The 17,677-nt window shown below is 36.7% G+C and overlaps 1 protein-coding gene across 2 annotated transcripts in view; it reads left to right on the top strand.

Annotated features, from left to right (window-relative positions):
• The window catches only part of BANK1 (B cell scaffold protein with ankyrin repeats 1), a 294,852-nt gene that overhangs the window by 81,686 nt on the left and 195,489 nt on the right, over positions 1-17,677 (top strand). For both annotated transcript variants that reach the window (XM_041760292.1, XM_041760293.1), the window contains exon 4: positions 9,100-9,238. In XM_041760292.1, coding sequence (XP_041616226.1) covers positions 9,100-9,238 — 139 coding nt within the window. The remainder of the gene's footprint in view (positions 1-9,099; positions 9,239-17,677) is intronic.

Raw genomic sequence — 17,677 nt, forward strand, 5'->3', positions numbered from 1 at the left:
TTTAATGCAATCCCTATCAAAATACCATGGACTTTCTTCAGAGAGTTAGAACAAATTATTTTAAGATTTGTGTGGAATCACAAAAGACCCCGAATAGCCAGGGGAATTTTAAAAAAGAAAACCATAGCTGGGGACATCACAATGCCAGATTTCAGGTTGTACTACAAAGCTGTGGTCATCAAGACAGTGTGGTACTGGCACAAAAACAGACACATAGATCAATGGAACAGAATAGAGAACCCAGAAGTGGACCCTGAAATGTACGGTCATCTAATATTCGATAAAGGAGGAAAGACTATCCATTGGAAGAAAGACAGTCTCTTCAATAAATGGTGCTGGGAAAATTGGACATCCACATGCAGAAGAATGAAACTGGACCACTCTCTTTCACCATACACAAAGATAAACTCAAAATGGATGAGAGATCTAAATGTGAGACAAGATTCCATCAAAATCCTAGAGGAGAACACAGGCAACACCCTTTTTGAACTTGGCCACAGTAACTTCTTGCAAGATACATCCACGAAGGCAAAAGAAACAAAAGCAAAAATGAACTATTGGGACTTCATCAAGATAAGAAGCTTTTGCACAGCAAAGGATACAGTCAACAAAACTAAAAGACAACCTACAGAATGGGAGAGGATATTTGCAAATGACATATCAGATAAAGGGCTAGTTTCCAAAATCTATAAAGAACTGATTAAACTCAACACCAAAGAAACAAACAATCCAATCATGAAATGGGCAAAAGACATGAAGAGAAATCTCACAGAGGAAGACATGGACATGGCCAACAAGCACATGAGAAAATGCTCTGCATCACTTGCCATCAGGGAAATACACATCAAAACCACAATGAGATACCACCTCACACCAGTGAGAATGGGGAAAATTAACAAGGCAGGAAACAACAAATGTTGGAGAGGATGCGGAGAAAAGGGAACCCTCTTACACTGTTGGTGGGAATGTGAACTGGTGCAGCCACTCTGGAAAACTGTGTGGAGGTTCCTCAAAGAGTTAAAAATAGACCTGCCCTACGACCCAGCAGTTGCACTGTTGGCGATTTACCCCAAAGATTCAGATGCAATGAAACGTCGGGACACCTGCACCCCGATGTTTCTATCAGCAATGGCCACAATAGCCAAACTGTGGAAGGAGCCTCGGTGTCCATCGAAAGATGAATGGATAAAGAAGATGTGGTTTATGTATACAATGGAATATTACTCAGCAATTAGAAACGACAAATACCCACCATTTGCTTCAACGTGGATGGAACTGGAGGGTATTATGCTGAGTGAAATAAGTCAATCGGAGAAGGACAAACAGTGTATGTTCTCATTCATTTGGGGAATATGAATAATAGTGAAAGGGAATATAAAGGAAGGGAAAAGAAATGTTGGGAAATATCAGGAAGGGAGACAGAACATAAAGACTCCTAACTCGGGGAAACGAACTAGGGGTGGTGGAAGGGGAGGAGGGCGGGTGTTGGGGGGGAATGGGTGACGGGCACTGAGGTGGACACTTGATGGGATGAGCACTGGGTGTTTTTCTGTATGTTGGTAAATTGAACACCGATAAAAATTAACTAAAAAAAAAAAACAAAATAAAAACATTTAAAAATGAAAAAAAATAAAAAATAAAAAATAAAATAAGCTCGGGCAGAGCTGGACCTGAATCTGGGTCTACATAATCTCCAGACAATAGAAAAATGCTGGCCTTCAGTGTCTGTGGTGTTCAGTGGAACAGGTCAAAAGTACAGGAGAGCCTTGGAAATTGCATGAAAGGGTCCTTCTGGTAGAAGCCAGTGAATTTACACCACTGAATGACAGGGGCTGCATTTGTCTGTTTGCTAGGAGGTGTCTTTGGGAAAAGAATCTCCTGATCTTGCTGGTACTAGCAGTCCTGGTAGAAGACAAGTTTTCTTTCTGTGCAGTTTTACAAAATTTAATTCCTTCATCCCCAGACCCCACGCCTAAGCAGAAGAATCATTTTTAAAGCTATTATGGTATCAATTCCAGAGAGATAAGAACTTCTTTGACATTCCCTTAAAGAGTCCAAGGAACTAAACTGTTCAAGTTTCAGGGGACCGACACAAGGTGACCAGACAAAGAAAAATTACGACTCACTTAAAGACCTCCAGAACTTGGGGCTAAGCAATCAGAACTGGTGTCTCCTACTGAGTCAGAAACAATGGAAAAGACAGAAATAAATAGAAAAAAACTGTAATAAACAGGAAATGAAAATTATTCTCAAGTAGGTAAAATCTACACAAAAAATGAAAAAATCCCTTGAAACTAAACATTACTCACCAAGAATTCTGCAATGAGTCTAAATGACTGCTCTGAACAAAACCTACAAAGTAAATTTTGAAGAATATGAAACTTTCCCCACTATTCAGTTTGCAAAGAAATTGAAATGTAAAAATTAGACCCCACTACCCTCCAGGCTGAGATAGCTCACTCAGATGGTTGGATAGGATCAGGATTCTTTTAATAGCAGAAACATGGGCTGTCTTTTATTGACATGGATACAATTCTTTCAAACCCTTGGAAGTTAAATTATTTCAATTTCATATCTCTCTTGGGTACCCTGCTTCTTAAGGAATCCTGAGTTAGAAGGTCATACAAGATAATTTTAGTGACAGCCACATGCCCTAAAACATTCAAAATAAACTAACCGCTGGACAAAAAAATAGTTCTTCCAGTCAAAATCTTGTATTCTCAGAACATAGATCTAGTACAATCTTAGTCCATGTAACAATGGCCAAGTACCAGAGGAAAGATGTTTGTGTCCAAATGAATGAAAATCATGTTTCAGATTTGCCAGGATAACTCTCAGCATAGGTCCTCCTATGCTGAATAGGAGAATAGGTCCTCCCCGCTTCCTGAGACTTGGGACTTCACCACCATCTTACAAAATCTAGAAATTTAGCGTACTAACATTGCGAGTCACCAGGTCTTATTTGACACATGCCTCTTTCATAACTAGTACCTTTGAAATCTAGTAAGTTTCCTTACAGTTTTGTGTTTCCAAGATGCCACCACTGAGTTGGGTAAGAGTCATAAATAGTAGCATGACCGTCATTCTTTCTGATTAAGGGGGAGTTAAGGTCTCTCCTGCTGCTGCTGCTTGTTATAAAATTGCTTGGGTCTGGAGAATTTCCCTCCCTATTCCCTCTTCTGTTCTGGAGAATCAGCTTTAGTAGATTTGTTCAACTAAGTCAGCAGGGTATGTTGCCACTGCTTTGACCCAGGACCCAGGAGCATGGGAGTCTTGAACCTTCTGCATATTCATCTTTCTCATCATTTTTCCTTTCCATGGATTTTAGATTTCTTAGACCTTGAAAATCTTGTGCCACTTTAAAAATAGCGGAAAATATATTTTCTTCAACATTGTTTTTCATGTGCTAGTGAAGATATGACTCCAGTGTTCATACTATATGTTATTCCTTGTCTCTTCTGAAGTAATACCTTGGTAAGTCTTAACACTTAAATCTGCTACTTAATTTGGACTTTTCTTTAACCTTTTCTAAGATTAGCATTCTTTGCTACATTTTATTGTTTTTAATTTTTTTTTGTTATGAGCCAGCACATTTGTTTTTCTAGAATATTCCTCTTGATTTTGTCTCGTGTGATAATTGATCATGAGAGATACGAAGTTAGTGAGTTCTAAGCCTGCCAAACACATTTATTCCATAAATGAGTGTCATCCAACTATATGCCCCTAATGAGAAACCCACCTAGGAGGCATTCTTCCACTGGAAGAACTGGACCTGATCTATTATTTATCACCTTCTCTTCCCTGTGCTGTGTATTACTACAAAGCACTGATTTCATTAATTCCTGAGGCAAATTCCCTCAGAGCAGTGGTTCCCATCTGAGAGTGATTTTGCCCCTCTTCCCCCAGAAGGTATTTGGCAAAGCCTGCAGACAGTTTTGGTTGTCATAACTGGGGGGATAACTACTGGCAACTGGTGGGAAGAAGTTACAGATACTGTTTAAACATCCTATAATACTAGGGTAGTCCCTGCAACAATGACCTCTCTGGTCCGAAAATATCAATAGTGCCAAGGTTAAATTCTGTCTCTGAGGACAGGAGATATATTTATGGCCCTTACAGTAATAAGTTATCCTCAAATCACTTAATAATGGCATCAAGAATTCAGTGCCCCCCTTCAGAGGCTTCTCTGCAATCCACCCAGTTGTTCTATAATCACTTGTTAGAGCTGCACGATCTATATAAGCAGTGACTCTAGCTGCTGTTTTTAATGGACTTTACCTGAAGCTTTAAGAGGGAACCTCTAAATGTTTTTCCTCTTGGAGGTACTGTAGCTTGCAATCTGATGCCTCCTGCCTCTTATGTTATTTCCGCAAACCCTAGTCATAGGTACAGTAACGGCTTCACTATTTCTCTTTAGGAGCACCATCCTAAAAAGCAGTTAAGAGTGAGCTTATTTTCTTTATCTTGTTTTGTGTGTATAGGCAGGCCTGCAATCTATCATTTTTTCCTTCCTTCTGATAGAATCTGTCTATTGCAATCTCAGCACTTCTTGTCTCAGAATCTCTTATGTCTTTGAGTATAATTAACTGATATTTCTTTATTTTTATCTTATACTCCCACTGCTGCTTTCGATAAGACTGAAACAAGTTTAAAACCCATCCAATCATTGGTTGACTTCCTGAGAAATTTAATTCTTAAAGTTATAGTATTACCCTGAAAAGTCTTTTAAGTGGCTTTATCAACATTTGGATCTATATTTTCATTGAATTGTCTTTGTGTCTGAATCCTAGAACATGGCATATTCCTTACAAAAGACCTTCGTTTTTATTTGACCTGTTCCTTGACATACCTCTGTAGCTACAACTTTAATGTAGACCTAATTATGTAGCCAACAAAACTAGAGCAACCCTTAGACTATATGAAGGGGTATGTCTCTGAAGGGCCCATGGAAAAGTAACAAGAATCTCAGAGATTACCTCCTACCCATTCATTCCTTGGACCCAGATATAGTTTAAAATAATATACAGAAAACTAACAGCACTGCCCACTTATTTCTCATACCAAATCACAGTAGTTCTTGGTAACCAACCTTACCTTAAAGTGTGATCTTGTGACCACTGAAAAATACAGGAAAAGCTACAGAATATTATTGTGTTTACCAGTGCTTGAAGTGTCTCTGTGGTGAAGTGCTTGCTGCCCCTTTGGTGGTAAGGTTTTACAGTGACCAAAAGATATCTTTTCCTTAAACCAAGTGGCTCTCAAACTAAGCTGCACAGAGAGACTATTAGGGAAGGTTTAAAATAATAATGCCTGAATCCTGTCCCCAAAGATTCAGATATAAATGGTTTGGGTTACGGCCTGAACATTGGCAGTTTTAAAAACTTCCCAGGTGATCCTAAAGGTGAGAATTAACAGCCAAATTTGGAACTATTGCCATAACCTAATCCTCACTGTGCTGTTGTGGGTCCGATAGAGGTTAGCTGGAGGAAGCTGTACAGTCCTGGCTTAATAAAGCCCATGAGACTGTGCTTGTTAACCTACTGCATATTCAAGCAGTTATAAATATATGAAAAGAGCCATTGGCCTTTGGTATACAAAAGTCATGATGATCCACTGGGATAAAAATCCTTTGTTGCCTGTGCATAACATATCCTTAAAGCCTAAAGAAAACAACCCTATCAGAACCAGAAGCTTCACCATCTGTATGTTATATTACAGACCAAGTTGTAGCCATTTTGTTTAGGTCCTAAGGTTTGTGACCAATGCCACAAAACTTTAGGCCTTGGAAGTGTTGATTATCAGAATTCTTTCTGTCTCTGGATGTTCAGAACAAAATAGGGATAAACAGATGAGTCAGAAAGATTGAGAGCAAAATAGCAGCTTCATAACTGATAAAACCAAATTTATGATCATTTGAGTGTCTTAGTACTTTCTCCATTGAATTAAGTGTACCCATATAATTATATTTTTAATTAAGATGTTCATAATAGTTAAGGACAGGCTGGACAGTACAGGCCTTCCCTCCTAGAACAGGCCACTTCCTCCATGGAGATGCAGAAAACAGATGAAGCTGTGAGTCCTCAGGGGTGTCATGAGTAGAGCTGGGCATGTTCAATTTCAAAATGTCATATTTTAACAGACTTATTCCATCTTAATTTTAAAAATATGTACAGATTGTCTCTTATGTACATAATTCTTACAAGATGCCACAATGATATAAAAAAATAAAAATACTTTAGGATGTTGAAAATGTAGCTGGGAAGCCAAGACATAGACATTAAATATTAATTCAGAGCAGAGGGCATAATTTAGAAAAGGTCAAATGAGGAGTATGGGTGTGAAATGCTCCATGATTCCATTGGAAGTTATTATAGGCAGAAATTGTAGGGAAGATTTATGGAGCTTGTGAAACCTGAGTTGGACGTTAATGAAGAGGATAAGTGTGGGGAGATGGAGGGAGAGTAGGAACTAAATGGCATGCCAGCATTATGTACAAACAGAGCTGGTGCAAAATGAAAATATAGGGGCTCTCCTTCAAATTAGTAAGGACTTTAAGGCAGTGACAGCGGAACATTTAACCGAGTACAGGACCTCCCAAGTGCAGGGCCTGTGCAAATGCACGGGTCATAAGCCCATGAAGCTGGTCCTGGATACAAATGAAGATGTAAGTGCCTCTTTTGGGGTGGCCAATATGCTTGCCTTTTGTTTAAAACTATTCGTTGGAGATGGTTGAAAGTTGGAGTCCTGTCCTCTATTAAGGAGGGAATCTTTTTTTTTTTTTTAAGATTTATTTATTTATTCATGAGAGACACACAGAGAGAGAGAGAGAGAGAGAGAGAGAGAGGCAGAGACATAGGCAGAGGGAGGGCTCCTCCCAGGAAGCCCGATGTGGGACTTGATCCTGGATCCCGGGATCAGGCCTGAGTCGAAGGCAGACGCTCAATCTCTGAGCCACCCAGTCGTCCCTAAGGAGGGAATCTGATGCAGACGCAGCAAACTTGTGTGAGCACTCATGAATGAGAATGAGTTAGCTGGGTGAATAAAACATTGGAAGAGGTTGCTTAGATTTACTAGCCTTGGAAGCGGAGAGGTCAAAATTAAACAAGACGTGGTGTACCCATGAAAGAGAGCTCTGAAAACTTTGAGGCAGAGGATCTTGGGTATCTGGGCCAAAGTAAATGGGAAGTCATTACAGATTTGCAGTAAGGGGACAGATGTGAACAACAAAGGAACTAAAAGAGATAGACAGGAGGTTCTGTGAAGAGGAAGTGGCAGATGTGAGGAAGAGGAGAGCTTCATGTTCCTGATCTCAGGAGTCACATGAAGCAGTGGCTTGGTGAGGCATACAGAAGAAAGCAGAGGGGCATGCTTGACATGTGGGAAGGTGTGTTAGCTGGAATAGTGGCATCTTTTCTCCATTTGCAATGTAATTGGTAAGGAGAAATTTAATTAAAATATCCTACAGACAGATACTTGGGAGCATTAGACGCTGGTAGAAAAATGCTTGAAGTGGAAGTGTGTCAGCTGAACCAATTCAGTGACATCAACGTATTTGTAGAAACTCTTTGGTGCAGAGCAGTCCTTTTTGCCTATATACATAGATTTTGCTTTTTGATCTCCATAATGTCTTGAAACTTTTAGATTTGTAACCTTTAGCCAACCTTCACAGATACTCATCACAAATAAAGTATAACCAGAAAATCCCAATTAGGTAAGATTTAAAACTATTGGACATTTAAAACATTGGACATTAAAATGTTTTATCTATAGGTGGTTTATGCTTAGAGAGATAATTTTTAAATAAGAGAACTTTGAAGTTAATAACTTTTGGGTAAACACAGTTTTTATAGGAGTGTATAAATGAGGTTGCTGTATATTTTATTTTGCTGAAATTTAGTTTGACTTTGAAGAAAGCATTTGGAAGGCGATAACTGAGGTAAACATAAAAAATGGTGTTTGGTTTTGGTTATTTTGAGGGGTTAAACAGCACAATGTAGCGTACAGATTTTGAATGAGATAGTTCTGATTAATCTTCAGAATGTAACTCTGTATTAGCTACCATGTTCTTCAAAGAGAAAACTAATAGCCTTCCATTTTGGCTTCAGAGTGTGTATGTTTTGGTTAGGATTAAAGGAAGTACCTTTATATTAAGAGTATTCGGGATCCCTGGTTGGCTCAGTGGTTGAGCATCTACCTTCTGCCCAGGGCGTGATCCTGGAGTCCTGGGATTGAGTCCCACATCAGGCTCCCTGCATGAAGCCTGCTTCTCCCTATGTCTCTCTCTGTGTCTCTCATGAATAAATAAATAAAATATTAAAAAAAATAAAATAAAAGTATTTAACATAATTCCTAGTATAAAAGAGGTGCTCAACAAATATTTATTCCTTCTTTTTTTTCTCCATATTAATGCCAATCTTTTTATCCCTAATTATTTTTTCTGGATTTTTTTCAAAAGAAGTTTTCAATAATCCTTTTTGCCTTATATACATAGATTTTGCTTTTTGATCTCCATAATGTCTTGAAACTTTTAGATTTGTAACCTTTAGCCAACCTTCACAGATACTCATCACAAATAAAGTATAACCAGAAAATCCCAATTAGGTAAGATTTAAAACTATTGGACATTTAAAACATTGGACATTAAAACTCATATTATAAATATTAAGATATCTTAAAGGTAAACTTATTCAATCCTCTCATTTATAGATAAGTGTACCAAGTTCTAGAAAGGTGAAAGAAAAGGATTTGGGGGGAAAAAGGATTTGGTTGCAAATTACAGCTCCCTGGAATCTGTGAAGTGATGATCATTACTCTGAGATGTGGAGCCTCACAAACATGGAAAAAGTGTGTCCTCACTGTTTTTTCAGTTGCAAAAGATAGGGTTGGAGAAAAAAAATGAGTACTCAACATACACCAAGTTGATAAATTTAAGATGTAGTGAGAATCATATTTACGTATTTTATTTCTGAATATGGTTGAAAATATGGACATGGTAGAAATAATTATCATGTGCAAACTTTGTCATTAATAAATATAATGTGTTTTAGTTAATGTAATATTTTTCAAGGCCCTAATTGGGTAATATTTTTTATCTTATAGAATCCTGGTGAAATATTTATTATCTTGAGAGATGAAGTCATTGGTGATACCGTGGAGGTTGAATTTACATCAAATAGTAAATGTATTAGGATGCAGCCAACCCGTTGGAATAAGACAGTCTGGTGTATGAAAGCTTTAGGTAAGAAACTTTTTTATGCATTAATAAATATAAAACATCATCCTGAGTTTCTTTCAATAAATTTATGATAAATGGTTTCACTTCCTTACAGAAACTAATATTGTTCTGCAGGTGCTTCCTGTGCATAGGTTTCACATACCTGAGGTGGTTATTAGTAATCTGGGTTCCCAAAAGTATGAATGTGTAAATTATGAGAAATTAGCTTGTGTACCATGTGGTGAAATGACTGCCTGCAAAATCACATCGTTTTAAATATGTCAGCAGAGATCACTTTAATATATGTCAGCTATTAAATATGGAACTAAAATTATTTACTTTATTGTAATAGGATTAATGAACATTTAGACTTTCATTCATGAACTTTTTTCCTTTCCTTTTTGTTTTCCATGCCTGTGAATATATTTTTGATGCTTTGGAAAGCCTATTTCTTTTTCACTATTTATCATCATGGTACCATTTCCTTATACAGTCTTCCCTCTTTTCCTTATTTAATTTATGAGGTTAACCATTTTATTATCCACCTTTGCTTGCAGCGTGATAAATTGTATCAGATTTAAAATTCCAGGTGGAATAGCCACACCTGCCACAATAGTTGTACTAAAATCAGTCTATTCTATTAATTTCTGAATGTTTTGCTATAAATGTAGGACTACTTGGTTTTTGAATTTATGATATTTTGCAGAGAACAAAATTACCTTTTATAAAACTTCACAAATGTGACATTTAAAAAATACATTACAATAAAAAGTACACAATATTATTATGAATCTAGAAATGTAATAAAAACATTTAAAATTAGGGGCACCTGGGTGGCTCAGTGGTTGAGCATCTGCCTTTGGCCTAGGTCATGACCCCAGGGTTCTGTGATCAAGTACTGCATCAGGCTCCCTACAGGGAGCCTGCTTCTCCCTCTGCAGATGTCTCTGCCTCTCTCTCTTGTATCTCATGAATAAATAAATAAAATATTTTTTAAAAGACATTTAAAATTAAATACTATGTCAAATGCATACTAATCTTTTTTTCTTTTTGAATATAGCTATTATGAAGCCCATTTATAGAACATTTAGACATTTCTATTGTGTTACGAAAACCGTATGTCTCGGGATCCCTGGGTGGCGCAGCGGTTTAGCACCTGCCTTTGGTCCAGGGCGCGATCCTGGAGATCCGGGATAGAGTCCCACGTCAGGCTCCCAGTGCATGGAGCCTGCTTCTCCTCCCTCTGCCTGTGTCTCTGCCTCTCTCTCTCTCTGTGACTAACATAAATAAAATAAAATTCTTTAAAAAAAGAAAAAAAGAAAAAAAAAGAAAACCGTATGTCTCCTCTATGGGCTTCCTTGCACAGGTTAGGTCAGACTTGAATTATAGAAAAGGAAAGACTGCACACTAAGCATTCATAAACATTTCAGACACTGGTCCCTATCATGGGTGAAGATATGCAGAAGTGAGATGGAAAGAACATTGTCTTTTTCTTTCTCTTCCAAAACCCCTTACTCGTGCCACATTTTATAATGATTTAATGAACATTAATTTCTAACTAATTAGTTTTCAAGTTTAAACTAAATCTAGTTAGACTAAAATTGCTACAGAAAAATCAATATTGCAAATTAAGAAGTACTTAGATAATATTTCCCAAACAGCAAATCAAAGTGTCAAATAAAATTATTCACATTAAGATTATATGTTCAGTTTACCTAGCAGCTAAGAGCAATGCAAAGAATCAATTATGTCAAAATTCAAATGTTTTTCAGAAAAGCAGAAAACTAATAGTCTATATCTTTTAAGATATACCAGACCAGGGACGCCTGGGTGGTTCAGTGGTTAAGCATCTGCCTTTGGCTCAAGTGTGATCCTGGGGTCCTAAGATCAAGTCCCACATTGGGATCCCCACAGAGAGTCTGCTTCTCCCTCTGCCTATGTCTCTGCCTCTCTCTGTGTTTCTCATGAATAAATAAATAAAATATTAAAAAAAAAAGATATACCAGGTCATATATTTTCTATGTGATTGAACAGCAAATTTGTAATAAGAAATAAATAGAACACTATTTACCAGTTATGCTGTTTAACCTTCCCAATTCATATTTTCTGGAAATTAAAGAGAAATTTTCTTACCAAACGTAGGAATACATACGATGGTTCCATGAATGTGTGTGGGAAGATTGATGGGATGTACCTCCACAGAAATGCCCCCAGAGTCTTTTTTTTTTTTTTTTTTTTGCTTCATGCCAGTGTTTCTTAACATTTTTTTAACCCTGGTAAGAACTACATTTTATATCAAAACTCAGTACATACTCAGAAATATATAACTAAAGCAAAAGTTTGAAAAGTAGTCATTAACAGTTTTAGCCTTGATATGTGAAGAACTTAGGAGTTGTCACTCCTATTCCTGCAACAAGATAAAGCTGAACAAGCTGAAAATCAGTGACTATCCTTGAACTCCTCAGAGAACTAAGGTTGCAGGGCAAACCACCATCCCAAAATCTTGACAGGAAAAGAAATCAAGAGAGTGACCTCCAAGATCACCTTGGCTGGGACAGAAGTCACTGGAGCCGTAGAGTGGTAGCACACTTAAATGGGAATTTTAATGAATTGCTCAGGTGGAGAGTGGACTAGCTCGAGTCAGAAACTCCTGAGAGCACCCATAATTTTGTGGGATTCACCTCCATGAACCCTACCAGGTTCACATAGTGAAGATCTGAGGAAGATCGTCTAGAGGTTCTGCTGGGTTAGAGGAAGAATAATCACGGTGAAATACTCCCAGTGTACTCTCCAAACAAAAGCCTACTCTTCAGGGGAAGCCAGTTTATAGTGCCTTATCTCAGCTGGGGAAAGGCTTCTACCCCATCGTAGCACCCTCTAACTTTTCTGTCTCACTTAGAATGTGGGAGGAAGCTATGCCACAGGAGAAACACTTGAAGGTGACAGCCCAGAGACACCAGTCCACTTGAAGTCCAAGACTTAATCACAATATTAGAATGCTTCCCCCCACCCCAACCTGACCACCACCACAAAACAGTTTCAATATAAATGCCTGTGGGTTATAGTTGGAAGCACTAAAAGATGCAGAATCTTTCTGAGGAGAAGTAGTTAGGGAAGCACAAGAGCAAGAGGAAAGACAAAAACAAAGATAATAGAGAAATTTGAAGCCCCTGGGCACCTATGGCTATATTAGACATGGACTATAGCCCACTGCCCAGTCCGATTACTATAAATTTTTCCACTACATGCATACATACTTCAGTTCTTATACCTGACACAGTATGTCTGGTTTTCAACAAGAAATTACAAGAGATGCCAAAAAGCAAAAATAGTCTAAAGAAATATTAGGCCAGACTTGGATGTGACACAGATGTTGGAAGTATCAGACAGGAAATTTTAAATAACTATGCTAATATTTTAAAGACTATAATGGAAAAGTAAACAATATGTACGAATATATGGATAAGTAGAGAGATAGAAATTCCATTTCTTTTCATTTTCTTCAGTGCTAGTCAAAACCAACTAAATTGATAACATGATGGGTCACAAATCATAGATGGAGAAACTGCTTTGTAGCTATGCTGACCAATATGGTGGCCACTAACCACCGCTAGTTATTTAAACTTTATTATAATGAAATGAAATTTAAAATTAAGTCCCTCAGTTGCACTAACCATATTTCAAGTGCTTCATTAGAACATATCCATCCTCTTGGAAAGTTCCATTGAACAGCAGTGAACAGCACAGTATAGTAAAGTTCCCTTTTTTTCTATACCAATTATGGAATAAGAGAGTGTCCAGCATGCTCTTTAAAGGCTAATAATTTTTCCAGAGTCTTTAGTGTAGCCAAAGAAACAATTAACTAGGGGCCAAAAGAGCTGCTTTTATTGTTTTGAGCCATTTACTGGGTACTGTAGACAAGTCCCAGTTGTGCTTCAACTTCTTTATTGACAAAATAACTTCTCTAATTGCATTTCAAATAGATAAGAGAACAAAATGCAAGACAACACTTAAACATCCAATAAAGGAATAAAGTGTTAGTCCTTCCTTCCTTCTAGCAATTATTTTGAACATAAGAAGTGGCTTTTCTGGAATATCTCACCCTCAGTTTCTAGATGGGGTGTAATAAACCATTTGAAAATTTAGGGGAACAATCTTTCTAAGTATTGTATTAGAATATTACATCCTGCCTTTTCCTAGTCCTCTGTTTATAACTATTGATATGAAAACCACGAAATTTGTTTATCCCCCTTCACCCTTGGGGAATCATGTTCAAGAGAGCTCCTAATACATGTTATCTCATATAAAATCCCTGAACTCATTGGTGATTTCCAGGGGCAGGAAAAATCTCCTCTGTATCCCACACCTCTAATAAGAGTCTGTATAAACTTAAGTCTCTAAAAAAAAATTTCTGTACTTCTTTGAATACCAAGTTAAGATGGAGGATTCTAAACTAAAATGGAAACATACCAGAGATCCTTCTATATTAGGATGCATCAAGTTCAGAAGATGGCCTCCATCTTTCCAGTATCTTTCTATAAGCGTAGAAAATTTCCTCATATAATTTGATTTCTCATATCTGGCTCATGATTTAATCAGCCATGTTACTTAAAATGTGATTTGCTCTCTGTAAATATTCTCTTGTGTGATACTAAGAGCTTCATGTAGTTGAAATAAACCATGGTGGAAATATATACATCACAGAAATTGGCAAAAACTGTAAGTCAGGACTTTCTGATTTTCTTTTGGGAGAGTCAGTTTATCAACACAATACTGGGATAAAGAAGACCCCCATTAAATTGAGAAGGTGTCTGTAAGACCCATTTGCTGATATCACATTAATCAGAACTTAATCCCAAGATCACTTCTAGCTGAAAGGAAGAACAGAAAATCTATTCTTTTTAGTTGGATAACAATGTGCCCTGGAAAAAAAAAAAAAATCAGGATTCTATTTCTAAAAGGAAGAGAATAGATTTTGGGATAGGCAATTAGCATTCTCTTTTAGAAAATGGTACCTCTTAAAACTAACTATTATTCCTTATTATTCTTTCTTTTCTTTGGATACTTTCTCTTAGTCGTTTTAAAGTGTGTGTGTGTGTGAATACTCTCAACATTGAGGCATGTCATATACTCTGAGACCTACTTACAGTGCCCAGAACTCTCAGATTTTTCACCATCCAACCCAACTTTTTGCCATATTAATATTCTTTCTAAATGTATGTTTCTTTCTAATTTGGTAATAATTAAGAAAAAATATGTTAAAGTACAGTTATGCCAACCAGTGAAGAAATCTTAAGATGCTCTTTTTCTAAATGGTACCTTTCCTTTCTGATACACTTCCATATCTTAACCTGATTTTTTTAAAGAAACTATCCTCTAATTTTATCTTCTTTTGCCTCTCAGCTTAACAAATTCATACACTCATAATTACTTCATTTTCTAAAAAACACAGTTTTCTAATGGAATCTACAGGTTTGTCACTGACAGGAACTGTCCTGTGCTAAACAAATTTAAAGTTACTCAGGAATCTGACGTAGCCTCACCTTATGCCAAAAATTGTAAAAATACATGTGAAGTCTCTAAACTAGAAAGTTTTTTTGTGAAGATTTTATTTATTTATTTATTCATGAGAGACACAGAGAAAGAGAGGCAAAGACACAGGCAGAGGGAGAAGCAGGCTCCATGCAGGGAGCCCGACGTGAGACTTGATCCCTGGTCTCCAGGACCAGGACCTGTGGCTGAAGGTGGCACTAAACCGCTGAACCACCCGGGCTGCCCTCTAAACTAGAAATATTAACTATTGTTTACCCAGAAGGAAGAGGGTATTCCTCTGGTACCTGCAGCTCAGCCAGAAATACTTTACACAGCAGGGGGATAACCAATAAAGAGTTGAAAGGAATGTAAAAATATCCACAAAAACATAGAATCTCTTTGTTAATTAGGAAGCTGTTCTGAATAATATAAATTATAATTTCATATTTCATTGAAAGAGCATGAAAAATACTTTTAGGGCATGCCCGATACTATACTTAACCTGAGCAGAAAAATAACAATTGATAAGAAATTTTTCTAAATATCATACTTGAGAAGGGCAGTTTTAGTGTGTACTAAATTTATATCAGTTTTTAGGCATGACCAAGCTTTTGAAACCAAAATATTTATTTAATAATAATGTTCTAATCAAAAGAAAACCGTATTGATTTCAATTCCCATGGAAACATTAGATGGGTTCATATAAGGTTTACCACATGATAAAGGGCTAAAATTGGTTCATAAAAGAACACAGCAAAAATAAATAAATAAACAAACAACAAACAAATAAATAAATACATTTGGGGAATATAAATAATAGTGAAAGGGAATAGAAGGGAAGGGAGAAGAAATGGGTAGGAAATATCAGAAAGGGAGACAGAACATAAAGACTCCTAACTCTGGGAAATGAACTAGGGGTGGTGGAAGGGGAGGAGGGCACGGGGTGGGGGTGAATGGGTGACGGGCACTGAGGGGGGCACTTGACGGGATGAGCACTGGGTGTTATTTTGTATGTTGGCAAATTGAACACCAATAAAAAATAAGTTTATTATTAAAAATAAATAAATTAATAAATTAATAAATAAATAAGAACACAGCTTCGCAGACAATGGAAATAAAGAAAGCAAACAGCTCCTCAGTTATTGGATTTGTGAAATATGTGTTTTTAAGGGGTTAGTGAATTTAGCTCTGACTATTCAAAAACACTTAAGATTATATTTTCTGTGAACTGTTTCAGTTTGCCCCTCATCTGGAAGGACAGACCACTTAAATCCCAGAGACAGTGCAGGTTGACAAAGAGTCTTAAATGGCCTGAACCTTGAGACGTTAAATTTGAAAAGAATTCCCTTTTATTGTTGCTCCTCTGTAAGTTTGCTTTCTTGAGTATCTGTGTTTGATGTGGGCAAGGAGTTCTATCTTCTTGCACTATAAGCCTTTTTTTCCTCTCCATAACTTACACCAATACCCTCACTTGGTTTGGTTATCTTGACCCACATTTGTGTGTACTTCCAGTGTTAAATGTTGCTTCCCAACTTTAGATAGTAAATAGCAGAATTCACTTTCCCTCTCTTCTGAGTCTTTAAATTAACTGGCTTTTGTTTTTATTAAAGAGCTATAAAATGTATATATCGTAATGATCACACTCAAAATAAAATAATGCTCAGATGGCACAGGGTTCTGTTTATGAAAAGGCCAATCCAATAATATATATTTAAGGAGGGCCTCCCAGCCAGATGAATCCATACGGAATCCTCTAAGGTCTTGATTTAATACTGACATTCAATAGATAAAAATATATATATACCGTAAAAGTACTTCAAAGGACACCTCTTGGGAAGATTATTGAAAAATCAACATCATTATCAATAGAGCTGATGGTACACTATGTCAAGAATAAAACAGTTCATCTGCTTTCATGTTAGATTTTAAAGAGTTAGAATATTTTTTAAGTATTCTATATCAAAGAACTACCAAGCAAATCTTCTCATCATATATTTCTCCTGATTCATCACCTGACTTTCTTTCAGAAGGTGAACACCTCATTGCAAACTCTAATCTCTTTCCTGATAAATGAAATCAATATCTTCTTTCAAAATTGTCTTTCTGAAATCTACCAAAATTGATTTCATTTGAACTTAGTAACTCTACAGCCCTCTTTACCATATGTGGGCAGCTTCAGCTGATGAGATGCACTTTTGTTGCATTTTCTCTTTCATTAACTGCTGGGCAGATGCTGACTTTGGGAAGAGAGAACTTTGATATATATTTTTTCTTTATAACACAGGTTATGTGTCTAGTCAAGCAATATAGAAAGAGAAAATTACAACTTCTTGATCTACTTAAGCTTAAGATTAGTTTTGTTGGCTTTAAATCTCTCTGAGCAAAATTATAAGAGGTCCTTTAATCTCCTCAGGAGATAAAGTAAAATTAATACTTAAACCTTAGAAACATTTAAATATTTAAAGCTTCATCGGGTGCCTAAGGTTAGAACAGACTTTTTTGGTCTTCCACTTATCAGCTTATATTCCAAACACCAGATGTCTGGGTGACAATTTTCCAGGAGAATTTGGGAAATATCTCCATGACAGAGTGTCAGATTTTTTAAAGTATGTTCTGCAAATGGATTTTAAGGCTTAATTTTGTTTACTTTTGTTACAAACAAAACAAAATAACTTTCTTACTGAAATGATTGTTGTTATTCTTTCATAACAAACCCAACTTTCTGAGAGAACTCTAGCCCTGTTGATATGTTAATGCAAAATTCACAAGGCATCATATCAGTCACTTTGAACAACTTGTTCACAAAAAAGATTTTGATAAATGTATAGTATAAATAGTACTTAAATAGCAGGGTATTAAACCTTGCTTTCCTAAGAGTTTTTCACTGTAGCCAATTACATAAAAGTTCAGTAATTTCAATCAATTCTACCT

Source organism: Vulpes lagopus, chromosome 6, assembly GCF_018345385.1.
Source record: "Vulpes lagopus strain Blue_001 chromosome 6, ASM1834538v1, whole genome shotgun sequence".
Lineage (NCBI taxonomy): Eukaryota > Metazoa > Chordata > Mammalia > Carnivora > Canidae > Vulpes > Vulpes lagopus.